This window comes from Penicillium pulvis, assembly GCF_028828015.1.
Source record: "Penicillium pulvis strain IBT 33274 chromosome Unknown scaffold_8_segment0_segment0, whole genome shotgun sequence".
Lineage (NCBI taxonomy): Eukaryota > Fungi > Ascomycota > Eurotiomycetes > Eurotiales > Aspergillaceae > Penicillium > Penicillium pulvis.
This window is the reverse complement of record NW_026643080.1, coordinates 4,270,940-4,292,050: the sequence shown is the minus strand read 5'-3', so window position 1 is coordinate 4,292,050 and position 21,111 is coordinate 4,270,940. Positions and strand designations below refer to the sequence as shown.

Below are 21,111 nucleotides of genomic sequence, written 5' to 3'. Positions count from 1 at the left end.
TGCTGCTGGGACAAGCATCATTACTCCTCGGGTTTGCGAGGCTCATCACACTGAGTGCCCCGATCCGAAGAGCGACGGGAAGAGCTCAGATCTGCCGTCTCAGTTAGATCAGTTCTCATCAATGGGAAGTCCGAGGCGAGTAGCTCTAGATGATGGAAACAAGGGTAAAGAACGGGGTACATACTGTGGTCCATGGGATCATGTTTTTCTGAGGCATGCTCTGTCACATCATGAAGATCTTCAAGAGCATGCTGGTGAGCGAGATCAGCGCACACTTCTCGGGGAGAGCTGGGGGTAATGATTAGAAGATGGCAGTGGCTGAAGTACGACTTAAATACATACGGTGCGACATTCCGATCCATGATCACGTCCAGATCACTCTTTGGAGGGGCTTGTTGAGTATTCTGCCCATATTTGTACATGGTGTCTGGGTCAAGAGGGTTGGCGTCGATAGATGAGGTGACCATATTGGTAGTTTCAGATAATTTGATATTGGTGATTTTGGATGATGACTTAAAAGGTTGTAAATATATTATTTATTACTCGAAGTAATTGAAGAGGAATTCTTCGACGTGAAGAACTGACAGATATTTAATACTAGGATCTAGTGCGGGGAGAAAAGCTTAGTGGAATATTGGCTCGCAAGTGGCGACTATGATACAAACACTGTTGAAGCTGTCAAAGCCTATTAGAGTCATGATTCAATGGTTATCAGCCGTCCCATGGCGGATGAAACTAGACCTGCTAGTTTTTACAATTACTAGGTGCTTCTCATTGAAATAAGACTTATCAAACTATCAATTTTGTATTTCCCTCATTATGTCTTCGTGGTGGCTATAAGATTTGCCATCAATGGCGTTAGTTCGATTTTCACAGGATACATCAGAATTGAGTGATGAAATCATATTCCGATCCAATAAGAAGTACCACCTAGCCATATTTAACCCTATCTCTTTACTTTTCCCCCTTATATGAATGTGTCCAAAAAGAACTCCCGAAGTGGCAAGAAGCCTAGACAATGTCAATTTCGTCATCCACGCTTATATATCGTGACCCAATATTAGCTATTACTTAGCTAACCAACCGTGGAAGGTTTCAAGGTTATATAGATCAGGGGAACATTGAATGTTGGAGAGAAGTTCTATACCTACTGAATTCCACATCATCATATATTTCATATATATAGAGAAGTGCGGTGTGAAGATACTGTACTGTATTTGGGTAAAATGTAGGTCGCATAGAAGACAAGAACATTTTAGCGGTGTACACTGCATGTGGAAGTTGCATCCGACTTGTGAAGTTTTCATCTTGAGAGACTGAGGCTACAATCTACTCGGATTATTTTTCCTAAAGAAGCCTTGGGTACTTTTGCACGGCATAGGCGCCAAGACCTTACAATGGACCCTAAGCAAAGCAGCCAACGGGATGCATCGAACGAAACAATAGCGAACCATACAGAGCTGAAGGTCTTGATCAAATGGTCAATGTTGAATTTCTCCAGAGAATCTTGCAAATAATTACGATTCTACCTTAAGGCGACTCCAACAGGCAAAATGTAAGATTCACGCCAAGTATTGGTCAAGATATTGAATATCGAGACTTAGTGCACATAGGCATATGCCGAGTTGCGGGGTACATAATAATTTAGCAAATGCGTTCATCTAATGAGAATGAAGTCAGTTGCATTGACGGACCAGGCTTTGGGTGAAGTGCCATCAGGGACCCATCCGCACTAATCCCAAAATGGTTATTGTCTGGAGAGGGTGGATTCGCATCCAAAGAAACACGATGTGCTCCCAGTGCAAGCTGAACGAAAATTTTTCTTTGGCCTCGTACTTTTTCATTTATAAACAACTGTTCCGCTGTTGCCTATGTTCTTGTGAAGCGTTTCCTTTTGTCGTGCTTGGATATCTATACCTCGGCCAAGTCATTGTGTTTCTCGGAACGGAAAAGTGAAGTCATCTCCGAACCACCGGACCGGGATTCGTGGCGAAATAATATACACCACAATATTGAGGCACCAGGGACACTTTTGACGACAAGGCAGTAGGGAGTGACCCTGTTCCTTGTCCGATTAGTATGGTCTTCACTCGTGGAGATGTATCTGGCGAGCTTGATGAGACAATAGGTATTGTTCACCTTCTCTTGTGTTTTTGCCCGATAGCCAGTGCCCGGAAAACTAAAGTGTGCATCTAGATCATAATGAGCCGGCCAGCAATATCGAGGTGGTTACCTGGGATAGTCCTGAAGATCCCGGGAACCCGTATAACTGGTCTCTCCGCCAGAAGTGGACGTTAACTTACCTGGCAAGCTTCACGACATTTATCACAATGATGAACGGCACGATTATCACCGTTGCCCATGCGGCCATCAACGAGGAATTTGGGATCTCAGACGCCTCATTCCCCAATTCTTACTGGCCCGTCACATCCTGGGCCGTCGGTGGAGGATGCTTTTCCCTCCTCGTCCTCCCGCTCATGGAGGACTTTGGCGTGAGATGGGTATTCTTATCCACATGGGCAACTTTCATCTGCTTCGTTATTCCGCAAGCAGTGGCTCAGAACTTTGCCACGTTGATCGTGACGAGGTTCTTTGCCGGTGGCTGTGTTGCTATCCTGGCGAATACATCAGCGACTGTTATCGGGAACCTCTGGGATACTGAGAGATCGCGAAATATTCCCGTCAGTCTGTATATCGTGACGTACCTTGTTGGGGCCAGTATCGGTCCTGTCATCGGAGCTCCGATCTTCCAGTTCCTCTCTTGGAGATGGATTGGATACCTCCAGTTGATCTGGTATGGAGCCTTGTTCCCGGTATACTTCTTCATGTTCAAAGAATGTCGTGGAATTGCAATTCTCGGCCAGCGTGCAAAGGCGTTGCGTCGGGAGGGTAGGAAGGCATACACCCAGCATGAGATTGATAGCGCGGGGACATCGCTGCTGAGGATTGTGGCAAAGAGTACGACGCGGCCGCTTATTATGTATTTCACGGAATCCGTTGTTTTCTTCTCAGGGATGTGGTCTGCTTTCACGGTTGGCACACTTTATTTATTCACACAGTCAGTTGAGCAGGTCTTTTCAGGGCTTTATGGATGGACTCCCTCACAGGCTGGATATGTGCAAGCTGCGATCGTTATTGGAGAGTGTATTGGTTGGGTAGGGACTCTCTTTTCAGGAAGACTATACTTCAACTCAGCTTCCAGAAACACCGAAGTGCCGGGTGAGCCTATTCCCGAGGCACGGCTGTACCTGGCTATTGTGTCTGGCATTGTTGGCCTTTCCGGTGGGATGTTCGTCTATGCCTGGACATCTTACCCTTTTCTTCCATGGATTGCACCAGCTATTGGTCTTGCCATGGTGGGAGCAGGGAGTGTTATTGTGGTGACTGGCATTTCAGACTATGTTGTCGATTCCTATGCCAAGTATGCGGGCAGTGCGGTGGGGATTATCGTTACCGGAGAGAATATTTTCTCAGCCTTCCTACCACTGGCTGCGATGAGCATGTACTCTCACCTTGGATTTCGGTGGGCCAGCACCTTATTGGCCTTCATCTCCCTAGCTCTTTCTCTTGCTCCGATCCTGTTCGTGGTGTACGGCAAAGGAATCCGAGCTCGGAGTCCGTTCATGAAGGAGGCTATGTTGGAAAAGCGGAGGAAGAGCATAGATTCGGTTTGAATTCCTCGTTTGGATTGTACATAATCTATTTGCCATGTGCAGAGCCAAAAATAAGAACATTGCCGCACGATTGAACTCTATACACGCCTCGTAGTGAAATCTTTTCCAAATACATCAGTTCCACCGAGACCGAGCACCCAATCAGTCGTGGCAGGCATGTGAATCCGTCTTGTGATGTCAAGGATTCTCCTATCGTTACTGTTTTGACCATAATAGCCGATTGATACCTTATAGAGGCTCGGAAAAGATCTTTTGAGTTGAGTTTTCTGGAGTGGATCTGAGACACGTTGTTGCATTAGTGCACCAAGTCGGAGAGTGAACACCTGTAGAAACATATTGAACCTAGATCTCCTGGTGGAGCGGCGGAGCCTATGGGTCAAACAAAAGCTATTGTTGGGTTGAATGACAGAGAAAACCATGGAACAAGCCGCAGGGAGGAATATACTTTGGGACTAAAAGGCGATAATTCAGGAGTTGAACGGAGATATTCCAGAATAAGGGTTAGAACGTGCTTTGTGTCCACTAGCCCGAACTATCCGTGCCACAAATTGTGGAAAGACCTGCAGGTCAACAGTTAACTAACCTGCCCTAAATTCATGAACTCGGGTTTTCCAGAATACCCTTCCGTTGTCGATCTGGAAGATCCTGAGGTCCGCCGTGATCACAAACGGTCAAAGCTTGTGCCCTAGCAATAATATTCGACACCGCGCAATTTCCCGCTACGTAGATTACATCTAGCAAGAAGGGAGAAGATCGTCAATTGAACAGGGATTGCAAGTCACTGGACAGGGATGGCAATGGCCAGTTCTGCTACGTAGTCCACTTCTATGCCGACTTTCCTCTTCGGGGTTGCTGCATTGATTACCAGTGGTTTCCCAGCCACCAAACCGACACTAGCAACCGAAAGGCCCCACGGTCTCAACCAGGATCTAGACTAGAACTTCTAGATCGTTTCAGATGGGACGATCAAACAGGCACGAGTCATTCTACGCTCCGTGCAGACCACTCACCCGACTCATGCCATCAGGGGCTCGAAGGTTTCCTATCCGAATGGCAACTTCTCGCGATAGACTCTCATCGTTTCAACTCTAACTTATGACCCCTCAATCCCTAAATAGGACAGTAGCGTGCGGGTCAGGGGATAGTCTAGCCGAAGGCTTTTGACAGAGAGTGAGACATTTGAGAAGCTTTGTTCACCATGACTTTGTACTTTGTACGTGACGACGCAACGATAATGACTGCACGGAACATACCCGGTGAATCTTGATCGAGGATGAAACACGATTTGATACCCAAAACAACTTTACCAGCTATGCTCCACGAAAGATCATCGATCTATGGCAGGATCTGAGCCGAAATTGTCAAGACTCAATTGTTGGGCAGAAGGGTGGACTCGAGCGAATTACATTTGATATCGCAAAAAATTTTCGCCGAGGCCTTATGGGGCACAACTGTGTTCTGGACCTTGGCGCAGGTTATTAATCCTCATTTCCAGGTGTCGGTGCCAAGCTTTTGATTTTCACGGGTTATTTCGCTTTTCGACCACGGATGACGGTCGGGCGTAGGTCTGGAATTTGCCAACGTGTTGATCTTCATATATGACATAACCAGTCACAAAGTTGGTGATGGATCATTTGGTTGATGGGAATGCGACACCTCCAAGTCCCGATAACATTGGGGAAAAAAAGGGGTAAAAGCCCAAGTCAGGTACCCGGTACGAAGCACACTTGAACGGCAGAAGTTCGGACCAACCAGAAGGTATAGGCCTCGCCAGACATCGACATAAACCGTCGAGTTAATCCACAACATTATACCGATTTGGGATTCCTGGTTTCGGGATCACACGGAAGGTTGGAAGACAAATCAGAACAACTCGTAGCTCCTCCACAACCATGATAGTTTACCGAGCACGGGCTCTGTTAGAGTCGGAGAAATTCCTTAGACTAGGATGAGAGAAGAATAGTATAGAGGACCAAGTGGGACGGGAAGGAGGAGAACCCGTTTCAATGCATGTAAGCGCCCGGGATTCTGAAACAACAAGGGCGGCTTCAGGTACCCCAGCGCCAGTTTGATGAGTGAGCAAGGCCCTTTGGTGGAGCTTTTGATTTTTTTATTATTAATCTATATTTCTGATTTTTATTTGATTTTATTTTATGATTGTGTACTCCGTAGGGGTTGACCGAAACTTGGAGTTGTATACGGAGTACAGAGATGGTCTTATTGTTGACGAAAACCCCGCCGGACTTGGAGGTACCTCCGTCGACGTGACCAGTGTGCATCTGTAACTTCGTTGTATACGTTCTAAAAAGTATACCCAAAGAAGAAAAAGATCCTCCCTAGATAATCTATAATCTGCAGCCTGATCACCTTCTTTGGCTGATGCATCAAATCAACCTGCAGAAAGAGGGTCTTGCAAGGAAGCTTGGAAACTCTGTTGGCAGAAGAAATGAGGGGGCGCAAAAAGAAGACCTTGATTTTTCTGATTTTGCTACTTCAAAGTAAGAAGCGAATCATAACATTCCGGCCCCATCTTCCCACTGTGGGTGTGGAGACTTGGGACCAACCACGTCCACCAAATCCAGGAACGGTGTGAATACCTGTTATGTCATAAATGACAACTCTACTGGACCCATAATCGATGTTATTTATGTAATGCTCGTTAGAATCCTCATCGTGTTATGACTGGTCATTATAGCAGGGTCCTGGCGCTTCCCTTTGATTATTATTAGTACCAAACTGACGTTGTGCACTTCCTCCCCCCTACTTCTTTCCTCCTTCTCCCCATCTCGAATCCCACATCTCTCTCCCACTTTCGTTTCTATTCCCGCTGTGCGAGAAATTGCTCTCCCCTTCAGAGATCCATACCGGCTGGCCCAGTTCCTTTCTCTGACCTTTCTGTCTTTCCCTTTGTTCCCTTTGAGGCTGGCTCCTCATCTAAAAGCATTCGATCATCCCTGCCAATCAACACTAGTTGATCACCTCGACCTTTCCCGACTAGACCTTAGATCCGCGCTTCTGATCCAACGGTGATAGAATCACCTCTCTACAGGTAAGCTGCACTTGTTTGGATGTGGTACATGGTTTCAGAGGGTGTCAAACCTAGCGCCTTTTGGGTGTCGGATAAGATACCCTTTGTTGCCCTGCCCCTGCTCTTGCTTATCTATCTCGTCATCTTTCTCCGATCAGCGCTCACGGCTTCTTACATTAGAGCGCGTGAAAAAATGTATCCCCACCATGGTCATCCCATGCCACCGCCCCAGAAACCCGAGACGTTCATGCTCTCAACGGAAGCGCAACACAACCTTCCTCACGATGCGCAAGTCGCCCTGCAACAAGTGGACAATCGTATGACGTCGCAAAGATTCCCCTTTGCGAAACCAGTGGTGTTGACGAGAACTAGTGAAATACTTCCTTTTATCGGCGCCTGTCGACTGGCAACCTGACCAGCTGATTCGACGTTTCCTGCTTCCGACCGGTGACTACGTCTCTTGCATTCTATGGTTCGTGCCACAGATAACAGGTCTAGCCAGACCAGAGCTGATTGATTTCTTTACAGGAGCAACCTCTTCCACATTTCCGGTACGGATATCGTCCGATGCCTCGCATTTCGATTCCAAGCGTTCGGTCGTCCGGTGAAGAACTCGAAGAAGTTCGAAGAGGGCATTTTCTCCGATCTCCGCAATCTTAAAGCCGGCACCGATGCGACATTGGAGGAACCGAAGAGCGCATTCCTAGACTTCCTGTACAAGAACAACTGCATCCGAACTCAGAAGAAGCAGAAGGTGTTCTACTGGTACAGCGTACCCCACGACCGGCTGTTTTTGGATGCGCTGGAGCGCGATCTGAAGCGCGAGAAGATGAATCAGGAAGCGACTACGGTCGCTGTCAGTGAACCGGCCATGTCCTTCGAATTCGACTCGTCTCAGTCCCTCTACGAGCAATTGACGAAAGCACAACAAGCGAACTCGTCATCTTTTGCTGCCCACGCAAGTGCCCACGCAAGTACGACATATGGCCAGCCCAACTCCCCCGTGGTTCGGACCGTTGACGCAATGCCTCCTCCCCAGATGGCTCCCCCAGCGATCCCTCTTCTCCAGGACGACTCGGCCCACCCGATGTACAGCAACCAGCCGATGCCGCTTTCGAACAATCTGGTCCAGAGCATCATTAAGCGAGAGCAGGACTACGGAACCATTCAGTACGACCGCAACGGAATGCCTGTCGCCCGCATCCACCAGCGCCATTCGTCTATGCCGACTTTCTACGAGTACTCACCTGCACCGTCCTTCGTGTCCTCGCAGTACGAGGATTATAGCAATCGCGGCCTATCATTTGAGCCAGTTACCCCGCCCCAGCACTCGGTCGGACTCGGCGCGGAGCCTGCATACATCGCCAACGAAGACACCGGCTTGTACACCGCGATTCCGGATCTCTCTCATGCGGCCCCGTACAACCCCATGATGCAGCTTCCGCCATCCAATTTCGCTAATGGTCCTTACCAAGCGGCGCCTCGGCCTTATTCTTCTAACCCCTACTCGGTAATCGAAGGGTCGCCAACTTACAAGCAGCGGCGGCGACGACCATCAATCACTCCGGGGTCTTCTCAAGGGACTCCAGGTGTGATGAACGGCTCGGTTCCACCTCAATCCGTTTCGCACCCAACCACTTACGCAGCCCACAAGCCGAGCGATCTTCGTCGCTCAGTTTCAAGCTCTGTGGCTCCGGGCCTCGAGGGGGATGAGTCCGCACACGACCTATCGCGCGCATACCCGAGTACCATGCTTCCTCAGAAGGATTTGCTGCATGAAATTTCGCGCCACGGTACCCCACTGCAGCATCTCGATGGTAGCGTGGAGCCACAATCAGTACCCCTGTCAAACCCGCATGACGACTTGGCAGCGCTACCCACTAGTGCCGCCATCGAGACGTCTGTTCAGAATAGTACCAGCCGAGGAGACCGCTCAGCCCCCGGACCCGCTCGTCGGGCCCGGAGTGCCACGATGATGGAATTGGGACCGTACCCGCATAAATCCCACTCGTGCCCGATTCCGTCATGTGGCAGACTCTTCAAGCGTTTAGAGCATCTGAAAAGGTAAGCATGATTCTATTTTTGAAACTCTGGCGTCCCTTGTGGGGCGCCGATCTGCACAATGCACAATGCCTTGTGATGATTTTAGCCGCCGACTAATCTGGGCGCCTAGGCACGTGAGAACTCACACACAAGAACGCCCATACCCCTGTCCATACTGCAGCAAGGCCTTCTCGCGCTCCGATAATCTTGCCCAGTAAGTTTCTTTGTTTCGGTCTCGGGTCCTTTTGACTATCGATTCTAATCCCATATCAGGCACCGTCGTATCCATGAGGCACAACAAGATGGTCAGCCTTTGGTGTCCGAGGAAGAGCTGGAGAATGACGGAAATGATTTCGACTCCGCCGAAGAGTCATCTCCACCAGCGCCAGAGTCCATTCACGCTCCCCACATGGTCAACATGCCTGCCATGACCTCCATGGCTGCACCCATGAGCATGCCTTCGGCCGTCCACCAGAACATGGTTGGCGCCCATATGATTGCTCCTCAACTTCTCCAACAGCAGATGTAAGCTCTCTGCAAAGCCAGGTATATTTTTGGCGTGGTCTCGTCTTTTTTATTTTGGATCTACAGGCGCACTGTTAGCGACCTTGATCCAGGTGTCTAATGGTTTCACTTCCGCTTTTCTTCGCACCACGACGTTCTCCTTGTCCAAAGTTTGCTATTCTTGCACATCCTGCATGGCATTTCCTTTACATTTTTTTTATTTCTTTGTTATTTATCTGTTGGGATCCACGGCTTTGTTTTGGTTATGGTACAACCTTGTATTATCGTCTCGCCGCAATCGGTGCTTACTCCGACACTCGACAACGAACCTGCCTGGCGGGTACGGGCACGCGTGGCGTACAATGTCAAGGGTCTGGGGGCACATTTGGTCTGCGCTTATTTTTTTTTTGGAACATTGGGAATCTTCTCTTGAAGAGCAGGGATTGGAAGCTGCACATGCAGCATGGTTATATTATAGAACTCTAACGAATTGACTTGACTACAAAACTACGTATACCAAAATAGCATTTGCATAATATTCAATGTTTAGAAATGAATCTGTGCCTGAGCCCAGCCCTTGGTACGCCTCAAAGCTAAAACCTATCCAAATCGGGATGATATTATCACGTGCATGCTGACGTCGATCCCTGGGACACATGGAATCAGCTGAAGGCTGTCTACACCGTGTCCATTATCCAGATCAGGAGGACAGACAATATTACATCTTATACCCTCTTAGTGGTGTGACAGCCAAAACGATTCCGGCTTCCCGACTGTGGGCCCCATGATCAAACGCCTCATTATATCTCCGGCTAATGATTTGTCGGAACCTACCTAACCCCCAGCCTCCAAGCTTGTCTACATTCGTTGCGGCCCGATTACTCCCCTCGAGCAAACACGCCATTTTCCTAGCGTCGAGACCAAGCTCCGCGTGGACCATCCTTTGTCACGGTTGAATCCTTGACAATCATTGTGGGTCTCCCTTCTTATCGCACCTTAACCGTACCTACCCCATGGGGGAAACCAACATATTTTCAGTTGTTCGCGAAACGTCGCCCTTAATGCCTGGGCGGCAGGAGGTAGAAGGTGAAGGCTTACTTCCTCCTGGGAACTCTATGGCTCGTGAGGAGTCAAAGAGTAGCTGGTACCTGTTTTTGCTCACCGTCTCTATTGGGGGGTAAGCTGCGCAAGTTCTGTTTCACGAACAGCGGACCTTAGACCGCTTTTTGGATGAACCTCCTCACTAACAGTATTCTCGTGCTAGCCTCCAGGTTGTCTGGTCTGTGGAGCTGTCCAATGGATCGGTATGTGTCACCAAAACTGTTGTCATGATTTCCCCGCTTGGCCTCGAGCTGGTTGCTCAGGGTATCACGAAAGCGCTGACCCTTCATCGGATTAGCCATTTCTTCTTTCTCTGGGCATGAGCAAAGCCTTTCTTGCTTGTGTTTGGATTGCCGGGCCCTTGACGGGTACATTAGTCCAACCTTATATAGGCATTCGAAGCGATAATTGTCGGATATCATGGGGCAAGAGGAAGCCGTTCATGGTGGTTGGGGGTGCAGCTACCATCATATCTTTACTTCTACTCGCATGGGTAAAAGACATTGTTGGCGGGTTCCTGTCGATATTCGGCGTGGATCCAGTTTCAAGTGGGACTAAGACGACAACCATGATCGTTGCGACGCTTATGATGTTCTGTCTTGATTTCGCTATCAACACAGGTGAGTGTAGAACTGTATCTTATTGTCGTTGCGCTAGCTGATAGGCAATCTTTTACAGTCCAAGCTGGAATTAGAGCTTTTATTCTCGACAATTGCCCATCCCACCAGCAGGAACTGGCAAATGCATGGGCAAGTCGATGGACGGGAGTGGGCAATATCATCGGCTATGTTTTTGGCTACATGCATTTACCCAAATACTTTCCATTCTTTGGAAATACTCAATTCAAAGTGCTTTGCGCCTTTGCATCTATCGCACTTGGTGTGACACTGGCTGCCAGCTGCTCCTATATTCAAGAACGAGACCCCAGACTTGATGGTCCACCGCCCTCAGACGGGCTTGGAGTTATCGCATTCTTCAAACAAACCTTTCAATCCATTCGCACTCTGCCACCACAGATTGCGCGAGTATGTGAGGTACAGATTGCAGCTTGGGTGGGCTGGTTCCCCTTCTTGTTCTACTCTACTACCTACGTCGGGCAGCTTTACGTTAATCGGATCTTCCAAGAAAACCCTCATCTCCCTGAGGATCAGATTGATAAGGCTTGGGAAGATGCCACACGCATCGGAACATTCGCTCTACTCATCTATGCCGTTATATCATTCACCGCCAACACTGTACTTCCGATCTTTGTTGTTCCTACCTACCAACCTACTGTCGGAGTGATTGCACACCAAGACGATCTAGATGCCACTTTCGATGACGAAGAAGAGCACTCCCGCAGGATATCAATATCCGCGTTGCCAACTGGAGTGACATCAGAGCCTCTGTTGGATGCACGTTCGGGGAAGAACATGGACGATGGAAAACCAACATGGCTTTCACGTCTGCAGATCCCCGGTCTTACACTTCGACGCACGTGGCTTATGTCGCACATCCTATTTGCGATTTGCACCTTTAGTACATTCTTCATCTCATCCTATCAGGCCGGCTCTATTGCCATAGGCTTCATCGGTATTTCATGGGCTGTAACTCTATGGGCGCCATTTGCCTTGATCTCGGCGGAGGTTTCTCGCATAGACCTTGAACGTCGGCTGCGACGGCACACGGCCACCACCGACGGATCTCCGGTCTCTGCTCCGGGCCCCCACGTGTCATCCAACTCTTATGTGCCGGTCTCCGTCGAGGATGAAGATGATCATCACGGTGCAGACGATGCGAATGCTGACAATCTCGAGGAGGGTCGCTATAAAATCTCCGCCGATACCGATTCAGACAACTTGATTCAAGCTGGGATAGTCCTCGGACTGCATAATGTGGCGATTTCCTTCCCTCAAATATTCTCTAGTCTTATTTGCAGTGCTATATTCAAGGCCGCTCAAAAACCGCGCGGGGAGCCCTGGGATGATAGCGTCGGTTGGGTGCTACGATTTGGGGGGTGTGCAGCATTAGTAGCTGCGGTATTAACTAAGCGATTGGCGGAGGGTACACAGTGATTCCGGTCCCTGGCTACGAAATCTACGAATATCGTGTTTCACGTTCATTAGCTTGAGGTATTAGGTGTACATATTTGGCCGTTCTTTCGGTACAATCAAACGATTCAAAGTGACAGGAACAAGATTTGAATCCAATTACTATAATTTTAAAGCAGCTGAATAATGCATCCACAGTTTTAGATTCCATCGGCAGGGACTGTATACTGTACGATCACTGAGTGGATTTCAAGCGAGGTTGATCCTCATCTTGCACTTCAGAACATGCCAATGATGTACGTACATGTAGTACAGAGGTGTGGGTCAGGGGGTTATGCCGTCATCAGTCAGAGCTCGAATGTAGGGAGGTGAAGAGGGATATGATATATCCGTTGCAAGTTATTCTGTGCATAATCCCTAGGCCCCTTAGTTCAAAAATTCCCTGGTTTCAAATGTTTTGGAAGAGTACAATTTTCAAGGTTCAACATCAACATGTAAAACCGAGTTCATCAGTGCAGCCCGCTTGTCTTGGCGTGTTGCGCGGCATTCTTAAAGTGGCCCACGTGTCACATAGGGTGTTTTCTGGTTTCACGTATTGTACGTTACCTGATTACACAAGGATTCGTGATCCGACTTTCCGCCCGTAATCGAGTCTTGTCACCGAAATACCCGCCCCTTACGCTGGATCGTCCCTCCGCTCGGCGAATGCAACTTATCTCAGAACCTCAAGCTGGCCTGCCACCTTTAAACCTATTTGTATCTGATTGCGCCGCTTCTTTACACACTTAATCTGCGGGCTCTACCCAGTGGATTATGCGCGCCTGTTCCTGGCATATCAAACTCGCTTGAGTTAATTGTCACTCATCCGCGGACGAACGTTCCTACCGAGTCGCGATGGCTAGTCAACTCATGAGCGAGACCCTCCACGCTCTGCTGCGTACGTCTACCACCACCGGTCTTGATCGGATCTCTATCTGCATGGATCGCCAGCTAACGTTGCTTGATATTCTATAGGGCGAGCGTCGGAGGACACTGATCCCGATGGTACGCATGAGAGCTCCCCCTCCCTCTTTCCGATGATGACCCCGACGTGTTCCCTGCGCGATGCGGTGATGGGATGATAATCTGACCGATGTTGTTTTTGGATTCTACAGATAACCCCGAGGCGGGATCGAAGGAGATTACTAGCTCCTGGGCGTTGTTTATTATGATCATGCTGTTGATGTTCGCCTTGTTCACAAGCTACATCCTCCAGCAGAAGAAGATCCAGGCCGTCCACGAAACGGTTTTATCGATCTTTGCGGGTATGTACCACCAAGAGGACCATGATTGATTGTCAATTGGGCTCGCCACTGATTTTTTATCTTACCAGGCATGTTCGTTGGCCTAATCATTCGCTTAACCTCCCAATCGACCCTTCAAGATAGCGTCGCATTCGACTACCAGTTCTTCTTCAACCTCCTCCTACCCCCTATCATTCTTGCCTCCGGATATGAACTTCATCAAGCGAATTTCTTCCGCCATATCGGCACCATCCTCACATTCGCATTCGCCGGTACCTTTATCTCCGCCATGGTCCTCGGCCTCGTTCTCTACCTCTGGACCCGTATCCCGCTGGACGGGTTGAACATCTCTTTCGTCGAGGCGATTTCTGTTGGCGCAACCCTCTCCGCTACAGACCCGGTCACTATTTTGGCCATTTTCAACTTGTACAAGGTTGAGCCGAAGCTTTATACGATCATTTTTGGAGAGTCGATCCTGAACGATGCTATCGCTATCGTGTTGTTCGAGACTGCACAGAAATATGCGGAGACAGATGCTGGTTCGCTGAGCTTCTTGAACTTCTTCGAAGCTATTGGTCTTTTCTTGCTAGTCTTCTTTGGTAGCATGGTTGTTGGTATCATCGTTGGTATCGCCACGGCTCTGGGGCTCAAGTATACTTTGGTCCGCCGTATGCCGAAGATTGAAAGCTGTCTTATTATTCTTATTTCTTACGCCAGCTATTTCTTCTCGAACGGCGTGCACTTGTCTGGTATGTTTCACCCGTGCGGTCCATTTCGGCAGTCGGGGATTACAATGAAAACTAACGTCACGGTCTCTAGGAATTGTGTCACTCTTGTTCTGCGGAATCACTTTGAAGCATTACGCTTACTATAACATGTCCCGCCGTACGCAGCTGACTACTAAATACCTGTTCCAAGTCATGGCGCAGCTTTCGGAGAACTTTATTTTCATCTACCTTGGTCTGGACTTGTTTGTCGAGTCCAACTTGCAGTTCAATCCGCTTTTCATTATGATTTCAGTTGTTGGAATCTGCCTTGCCCGCTATCTTGCCGTGTTTCCTCTGTCGAAGGCAATCAACTGGTTCATCCGGTACAGAGCTCGTCGTCGGGGTATTGAAGTCGCAGATGAACTGCCTTTCGCATACCAGGCCATGCTCTTCTGGGCTGGCTTGCGTGGTGCTGTAGGAGTCGCACTGGCGGCAGGCCTCTCGGGTGCTAACGCACCGACGCTGCGAGCTACCGTTCTGGTGGTTGTTGTGTTAACCGTCATTATCTTCGGTGGAACAACGGCACGCATGTTGGAGATTATGGGCATCCGGACCGGCGTCGTCGAGGAGATTGACTCGGATGATGAGTTTGATATTGAGGTCGCCCACGGTGGTACCTACTACAAGCGTTCCGATACTGCCTTCGGATATACTCCGCGACGCGGCGACTCCACTATCCCTCTGGATGGAGTCACGCCCAACCACCAGCGCAACGGGCTCGGTGAACGAGGAGGCAGTTACTCTTCCGGCAACAGCCGGCGTCCCAGTCCACCCCATGGCCACACACGAATGTACTCGGCCGCGTACAGCTCTAAAGATACCCAGGCGCGGCGTGATCGCTCTTCAACAGCAACCCTACTTAATAGCGGCAACGCGGGCAGCGACGACGAGTTTGGTCTCCCGCCTAGTGGCAAGGCGCGAGCGAGCCCAGTCGCCCACCCCGATGAGTTTGATCTCGATCTGGATGGTGTCTCTGATGACGACCTACCACCCGCCGCAAAGGCCGCCGCATCTCGTATGCGACGATCTCCATCAAACCCACCCTCGGGTCCCAATACCCCATTACCCATCGAGGGCTCCGCCACCGCCTCCCCCGCCCGACGGGAGCAGACTGGTCTTACCGCTCGCGACGCTCTCCGGGATCTATTCTCTGGCGGTGCGAACGGTGATCATGCGGCATGGTTCCGCCAGATTGACGAGGATTACATCAAGCCGAAATTGTTGCTTGATCAATCCAACCATAAAGGACCCGGCGCGGTCTGATTTGATGATACCTTTTTCGAAGGCTACTCCTTCCTGCATGTTTATGTTTCTTCAATATGAAATGTATATTTAGCCTTTTGCTGTTTTGGGTTTGCATTATCGTAACATTGGAACATCGTTATTCTTTCCTTGCTTTTGTCATGTCTTGTCTCGCGTATTGATGTGGTCACTTCTGTTCAACCTTTCAGGCCCTGGTGGCCTTGTGTACGATTCCCGGGTTTCGGATGGATTCATGGATTCTGGTCTTTTTGTACTAGTATCATGTCACGAATATTCAGGCAACCTGATCATGTGGCGAGTTCCAAGGTAATGGAAAATGATGGATTCCTAATGTGAAGTGCCATTACTAGCAAGCTTTAAATGTACATAGCCGACTAGCCGACTCGATTAGAGAATCTGGGGTTTAGCTTCGTCCCGCTCCAACCAAACCCGCTATACATGTCCAAATCTTGAAAGCCCCCGATCAGCAAGTTAAAAGAGACAGAAACAGCCCCAAATAACCAGCTTGAGATAAGCGCAATCGTCAGCTCCTGGAGAGTGCCCAGAGAACAAACAGATCTACTCCAAATAACCCCAAACCTCTTATCACACACCAACCAGATCAACCACGCCTATCTATCTGACAGCAGCTATCGCGGAATGACCGCGCCTCCAATCACGACTCAGTCGCGACTAACTTTCTCAGCCACTCAAATCCTCCATGTCTCGCCCCGACCTCCACCTTCCAGGCCTTTTCCCTTGGCTATCGGCTCGTGGCTCCAACTCCGCACTAAACGAGGAGTTGACTATGTTTACACCACATACTTTAGCTTTGGGCGGCACAGCATGTACATACCTCGTACCTACAAATGGCGTGACTTTCTTGGCCCCAATGCGTATCACTGATAGGCTTCGGAATCTTGGAAGCTTGTTCCTTTTGATTAGATAGTAGGATTGATATTGATGTGGGCTGCTTGGGCCCCTGTCCTCGGATTGATGCTTTATCTTCCGAGGGTCTGCTGTGCATTCGGCTTGTCTTTTTTCTTCTGCCATGTGCTTTATACTTTCGGTCGCCTTATTTTTCATTTAAACCCCGGATGTCGCATTCTTTATCCTGAATCTTGATTTCGATCCCGTTGTCTATACCAAGGTCATCATGGTGGATGTAAAGAAATCTATTGATGCGAGGCCGTCAACGCCTGTTGAGCATGGAGCTATTGTTGGAACAGATTCTCCAGCTGGGGACACAGAGTTACTGGGTAACTATTTCATTGCTACCGCTTCCCCTCTACAATGAAATAGCGATGCTGATGATCTGTGATAGCGACTCTGGGTTACAAGCAAGAACTCCGCCGCCACTACTCTACTGTCCAAATCTTCGCCGTCGCCTTCAGCATTATGGGTCTCCTTCCTTCCATCGCATCAACCCTTGCCTTCTCAATGCCCGCAGGTCCCGTCGGTATGGTCTGGGGCTGGCTGGTAGCAAGTTGTTTTATTTTCATTGTCAGTCTCGCAATGGCTGATATGGCTTCCGCCATGCCTACAGCCGGTGGTCTATATTTCTGGACACATTACTACTCCGCTGAAAAATGGAAAAACCCACTCAGTTTTGTGGTGGGGTATAGTAATACCATTGGATTGATCGGCGGTATTTGCTCAATTGATTATGGGTTCGCCAACATGCTTCTCTCCATGATCTCCATCGCGCGTGATGGGAATTGGTCCGCTTCTCGTCCTGTTATCTACGGAACGTATGTCGCCACCGTATGCGCGCATGGATTTATGGCTACATTCTTTGGACGGGTCATGCCGAAGATTCAGTCTGTGTGTATTTTTTTGAATATTGGACTCGTCGTTGCGACCGTTATTGCGCTTCCTATTGGGAAGCATGAGAACGCGCCGCCGGTTAACTCGGGCGGGTATGTTTTCGGTAAGGTTGAGAATCTTACTACTTGGCCTGCTGGGTGGTCGTTCATGTTGGCGTGGTTGTCGCCTATCTGGACCATCGGTGCGTTTGATTCTTGTGTCCATATGAGTGAAGAGGCGACTCATGCGGCAAGGGCTGTGCCGCTGGGCATCATTGCTTCGTCTGGACTGTGTGGAATCCTTGGGTTTGTGTGCTTGGCGGTTATTGCGGCCAGTATGGATACGAACATCGAAGCGATCTTGGACTCGAAGTTTGGCCAGCCTATGGCTCAGGTATGTTTCTTTCTGGAAATTGAATTGAGAAGCATCTACTAACATATTGCTTAGATCTACTACGATGCTCTTGGAAAGCAAGGTGCCCTTGGCTTTATGGCTGTGGTGGCATCCGTCCAGTTCTTCATGGGATTGAGCATTGTAAGTATTTTGAATTTAAAGTATTGAAAACATCGTCTAATGTTCGATTTACTACAGGTCCTGGCCGCGTCCCGACAAAGCTGGGCATTCTCCCGTGATGGCGCCCTTCCCTTTTCATCATTCTTCCGCAAAGTCAGCCAACACAAATTTATGCGCTACCAACCTGTTAACATGATCTGTGGCGTGGTCTTCATCTCGGTCTTGATCGGTCTCTTATCCCTAATCGACGCCGCCGCTGCCAATGCTCTGTTCTCGCTCGCTGTCGCCGCTAATGACCTCTCATGGTTAACCCCCATCTTGGCACGTCTCGTCTGGGGCGGAGATCGCTTTGTGCCTGGCGAGTTCTATACTGGGAAATACCTCAGTAAGCCCATTGCATGGGTTGCAGTTATTTACATGATCTTCGCCATTATACTCTGCATGTTCCCGACTGAAGGACCAAACCCGAATTGTGAGTCCTTAATCATAGCTTTCCTGAGTGACCTATTTGCTGACTATTGGATTAGCCGAGAATATGAACTATACTGTTGTTATCAATGGAGCTCTTTGGCTTGGCTCTGCCCTTTACTATGTACTTCATGCAAGAAAGACCTTCACAGGTCCTCAGAGTACGGTTGGACCGGAGGATGAGGGTAAGATGGCTGAAGCGAAGGTGGAGTCGGAACAATAGACTACGACTAAGGGGTGCTGTAGATTATTGATGGTTTCCATTGTGAACTATCCCTGTTGGCTATCGTGTATTCCATTGTAAAAATTGCATCTCGTGTCTCGTGATCTCTTCTCTCAGTAACCGTAGCTTAGTCGTTGGAGACATCTCCTGTCAAGTCCACAGAGCTCTGAACAAATTCCGTGCCCCTGTCACATTATTGATTGCGAGCTTATCACTCAGGAATCTCGACCACGTAACGACCGGCGATCTTTCCTTGCTCTGTATTGCATTAGTACACAACCCCCATGTATTGGGTCCAGCACTTACTCATGAGCTCAAACACCTTAGGCAGCTCCTTGAGGGGAACGGTCTTGAACGGCGCTTTGATCAATCCTCGAGCAAAGAAGTCAATGGCCTCAACACCATCCTGGCGATTTCCAACGTAGCTACCCTTGATGTTGATCATCTTGACAACAGTTTCAAAGACGGGTGCTTTCAGGAATGCATTGGCAGGGAGACCGATGGCAACTATAGCACCTCGTGGACGAGCGTATTCAACAGCCTGCTGGAAAGGCTTCTCAGAGACGGCGAGCAAAAGGACCGCGTGAGCACCCAGCCCTTCTGGGGTAGCAGCCTTCACATCCGCAACCAGATCCTTGGACTTGGTAAAGTCGACATAGGCCTGGCATGATATTAGTATTTGGCTCACCAAAGTGCAGAAAGAGGGAAGACAACACACCTCAGAGCCAAGCTGCTCACACATCTCACGTTTCTCATCACCTCCATCAATAGCAATTACTCGTAATCCCATAGCCTTAGCATACTGCAAAGCCAACGAACCAAGACCACCACCAGCCCCAACAATAGCAACTGTCTGACCAGGCTTAGCCCCAGACTCCTTCAATCCCTTGTAAACGGTAATACCCGCACAAAGAATAGGCGCAACGGCATCCATGGCAAGATCTTTAGGCAACTTGGTCACATGCGCCGCCTTTCCAATCGCGTACTGCTGGAAGGTGCCATCAACTGTGTAACCCGAGAGTTGTGCCTCCGCACAGAGAGGTTCATCGGCCGTCTTGCAGAACTCACAGGCAAGACACGACCCATTGAGCCATTTGATACCTGCGTGGTCGCCAACCTCGATTCCTTGAGCTAGTTGGCCCTTGGCTACTACGACTCCTGCTCCTTCGTGGCCTCCGACCAGGGGGAGCTTGAGGGGGAGGGGCCAGTCACCGTTCATCGCGTGCAGGTCTGTGTGGCAGACACCTGAGTATTTGACTTTGATAAGTACTTCATCGGGGCCGGGTTTTGGGACGGGAATTTCTTTGTAGATTGGGGGTCCGCCTTTGGCCTCGACTACTTGGGCCCACTGAGTGTCTGGGACGGTGTGGATTGTCATTCTGGTTGTGATAAAATAGGTTGGAGGTGAGTCGGAAGGAGTTTGTAGAGAGATAGAGTAGAATGTGTCGAGTAGAAGAAGAGTGCACAGTGAGGAATAAAACAAGGGAAATGCTCTCAATTTAAATCCATGTACACGGGATGTCATAGATGTGGTGCCACCGATCGCAATTGCCGGTTAAAGCAAGCTGGATTATCTCGTCCAAGCATGACAGCCTCTGTTACTCTGTCACCCAATGCATAATTTCCTGTTTCCTGATCCATGGGTGAATCCTTTAGATCTAGCCTTGGCCTTCTTTTCCACCAAAGATCGTATCTGGTGGCCTATAACTCCATAGCATATCATTCGTCCTGAATCACCCTGAGTTAATACTTTTGTTCCTTGAACAGGTTTGATACTTCCCCCAATTACCCCTCAAGCCCAGACCCCGATTGCAGCCCCGATTCCTGAAACAAGTCAATGGAGCCCAGACGCTCACCGAGCACAGACGCAAGACCCCCAATTCGAACAGAAAATGTGATGTCGATGGTACTATTGTTATATTGTGGCGGGAGTACAGGGGTTTCTCCGCTATGGGAATTGCCGTTGCGATCATGAACGATGTGGAGTGGAGGACGTCACCATCCGATCTCCCCACGGAGGAACTCATGGTATCTCCGAGAATCATGCCATTATATCCCAGGGGTGTGAGTTGGAAGCAAGGCTTTTGTTCTTTGGGTTTCTAGCAGTTATTTAGTGCATAATGATTGATTAGGTTAATTTTAGTATTCCACATGTGGACCTTGGGGGAATCGCGTTCCTTTCCACATACTTGACCCCGCATATGCCGTTTTCTTGCCAGAACGAGGCCGATGTGTTTCGGGATGCACTTTTCTCTCCGGGGTATTATGGCTTGGACAACATCTTGTAGGTGTTGTCTACCTTTTTCGGTTGGCCTTGGAATTTACTATGTTGGCCGGCTAATCGACATCCGAATCTATGGGTGCTTGAGCTCTTTGGTCTTTCTCACCATTGTAGTACAAACACCTGAAATATCTGGACTGATGATTCT

At 49.1% G+C, this 21,111-nt stretch overlaps 7 protein-coding genes across 7 annotated transcripts; 5 read left to right on the top strand and 2 right to left on the bottom strand.

The window, feature by feature from the left end:
• Positions 1 to 20: 20 nt before the first annotated feature.
• On the bottom strand, positions 21 to 467 carry N7503_011025 (uncharacterized protein; the record flags this gene model as incomplete). The annotated part of the gene is made up of 3 exons (XM_057070571.1): positions 21 to 91; positions 185 to 288; positions 343 to 467. 3 exons carry the CDS (start codon positions 465 to 467, stop codon positions 21 to 23), a joined length of 300 nt encoding a protein of 99 aa, XP_056917182.1.
• Positions 468 to 2,079: 1,612 nt separating this feature from the next.
• N7503_011024 (uncharacterized protein) lies at positions 2,080 to 3,674 on the top strand (the record flags this gene model as incomplete). The annotated part of the gene is made up of 2 exons (XM_057070570.1): positions 2,080 to 2,128; positions 2,197 to 3,674. The coding sequence occupies 2 exons, from the start codon at positions 2,080 to 2,082 to the stop codon at positions 3,672 to 3,674; spliced, it is 1,527 nt and encodes a 508-aa protein (XP_056917181.1).
• A 3,245-nt stretch (positions 3,675 to 6,919) lies between these two features.
• On the top strand, positions 6,920 to 9,274 carry steA (sexual development transcription factor SteA; the record flags this gene model as incomplete). The annotated part of the gene is made up of 5 exons (XM_057070569.1): positions 6,920 to 7,019; positions 7,075 to 7,174; positions 7,231 to 8,766; positions 8,876 to 8,959; positions 9,019 to 9,274. The coding sequence occupies 5 exons, from the start codon at positions 6,920 to 6,922 to the stop codon at positions 9,272 to 9,274; spliced, it is 2,076 nt and encodes a 691-aa protein (XP_056917180.1).
• Positions 9,275 to 10,262: 988 nt separating this feature from the next.
• On the top strand, positions 10,263 to 12,404 carry N7503_011022 (putative sucrose transporter; the record flags this gene model as incomplete). The annotated part of the gene is made up of 4 exons (XM_057070568.1): positions 10,263 to 10,426; positions 10,514 to 10,553; positions 10,649 to 10,970; positions 11,029 to 12,404. The coding sequence occupies 4 exons, from the start codon at positions 10,263 to 10,265 to the stop codon at positions 12,402 to 12,404; spliced, it is 1,902 nt and encodes a 633-aa protein (XP_056917179.1).
• A 728-nt stretch (positions 12,405 to 13,132) lies between these two features.
• Positions 13,133 to 15,879, top strand: N7503_011021 (bifunctional K:H/Na:H antiporter NHX1). Its single transcript, XM_057070567.1, has 5 exons — positions 13,133 to 13,317; positions 13,395 to 13,424; positions 13,535 to 13,684; positions 13,753 to 14,412; positions 14,483 to 15,879. Exons 1-5 carry the CDS (start codon positions 13,275 to 13,277, stop codon positions 15,691 to 15,693), a joined length of 2,094 nt encoding a protein of 697 aa, XP_056917178.1. The 5' UTR covers positions 13,133 to 13,274; the 3' UTR covers positions 15,694 to 15,879.
• A 913-nt stretch (positions 15,880 to 16,792) lies between these two features.
• N7503_011020 (putative GABA permease) lies at positions 16,793 to 18,697 on the top strand. Its single transcript, XM_057070566.1, has 5 exons — positions 16,793 to 16,931; positions 16,997 to 17,871; positions 17,926 to 18,012; positions 18,070 to 18,463; positions 18,519 to 18,697. The coding sequence occupies exons 1-5, from the start codon at positions 16,829 to 16,831 to the stop codon at positions 18,680 to 18,682; spliced, it is 1,623 nt and encodes a 540-aa protein (XP_056917177.1). The 5' UTR covers positions 16,793 to 16,828; the 3' UTR covers positions 18,683 to 18,697.
• A 196-nt stretch (positions 18,698 to 18,893) lies between these two features.
• On the bottom strand, positions 18,894 to 20,060 carry N7503_011019 (zinc-dependent alcohol dehydrogenase; the record flags this gene model as incomplete). Its single annotated transcript, XM_057070565.1, has 3 exons — positions 18,894 to 18,940; positions 18,989 to 19,343; positions 19,401 to 20,060. The coding sequence occupies 3 exons, from the start codon at positions 20,058 to 20,060 to the stop codon at positions 18,894 to 18,896; spliced, it is 1,062 nt and encodes a 353-aa protein (XP_056917176.1).
• Between the last annotated feature and the right edge of the window lie 1,051 nt (positions 20,061 to 21,111).

Excerpts from the sequence above, each read along its gene's own strand:
- N7503_011021 (XM_057070567.1), top strand. The coding sequence starts at position 13,275 with ATGGCTAGTCAACTCATGAGCGAGACCCTCCACGCTCTGCTGC. Across the intron at positions 13,685-13,752 it reads GGTTTTATCGATCTTTGCGG|GCATGTTCGTTGGCCTAATC; the intron begins GTATGTACCACC and ends TTATCTTACCAG. Across the intron at positions 14,413-14,482 it reads GAACGGCGTGCACTTGTCTG|GAATTGTGTCACTCTTGTTC; the intron begins GTATGTTTCACC and ends CACGGTCTCTAG.
- N7503_011020 (XM_057070566.1), top strand. The coding sequence starts at position 16,829 with ATGGTGGATGTAAAGAAATCTATTGATGCGAGGCCGTCAACGCCTGTT. Across the intron at positions 18,013-18,069 it reads TCTTCATGGGATTGAGCATT|GTCCTGGCCGCGTCCCGACA; the intron begins GTAAGTATTTTG and ends GATTTACTACAG. Across the intron at positions 18,464-18,518 it reads TGAAGGACCAAACCCGAATT|CCGAGAATATGAACTATACT; the intron begins GTGAGTCCTTAA and ends CTATTGGATTAG.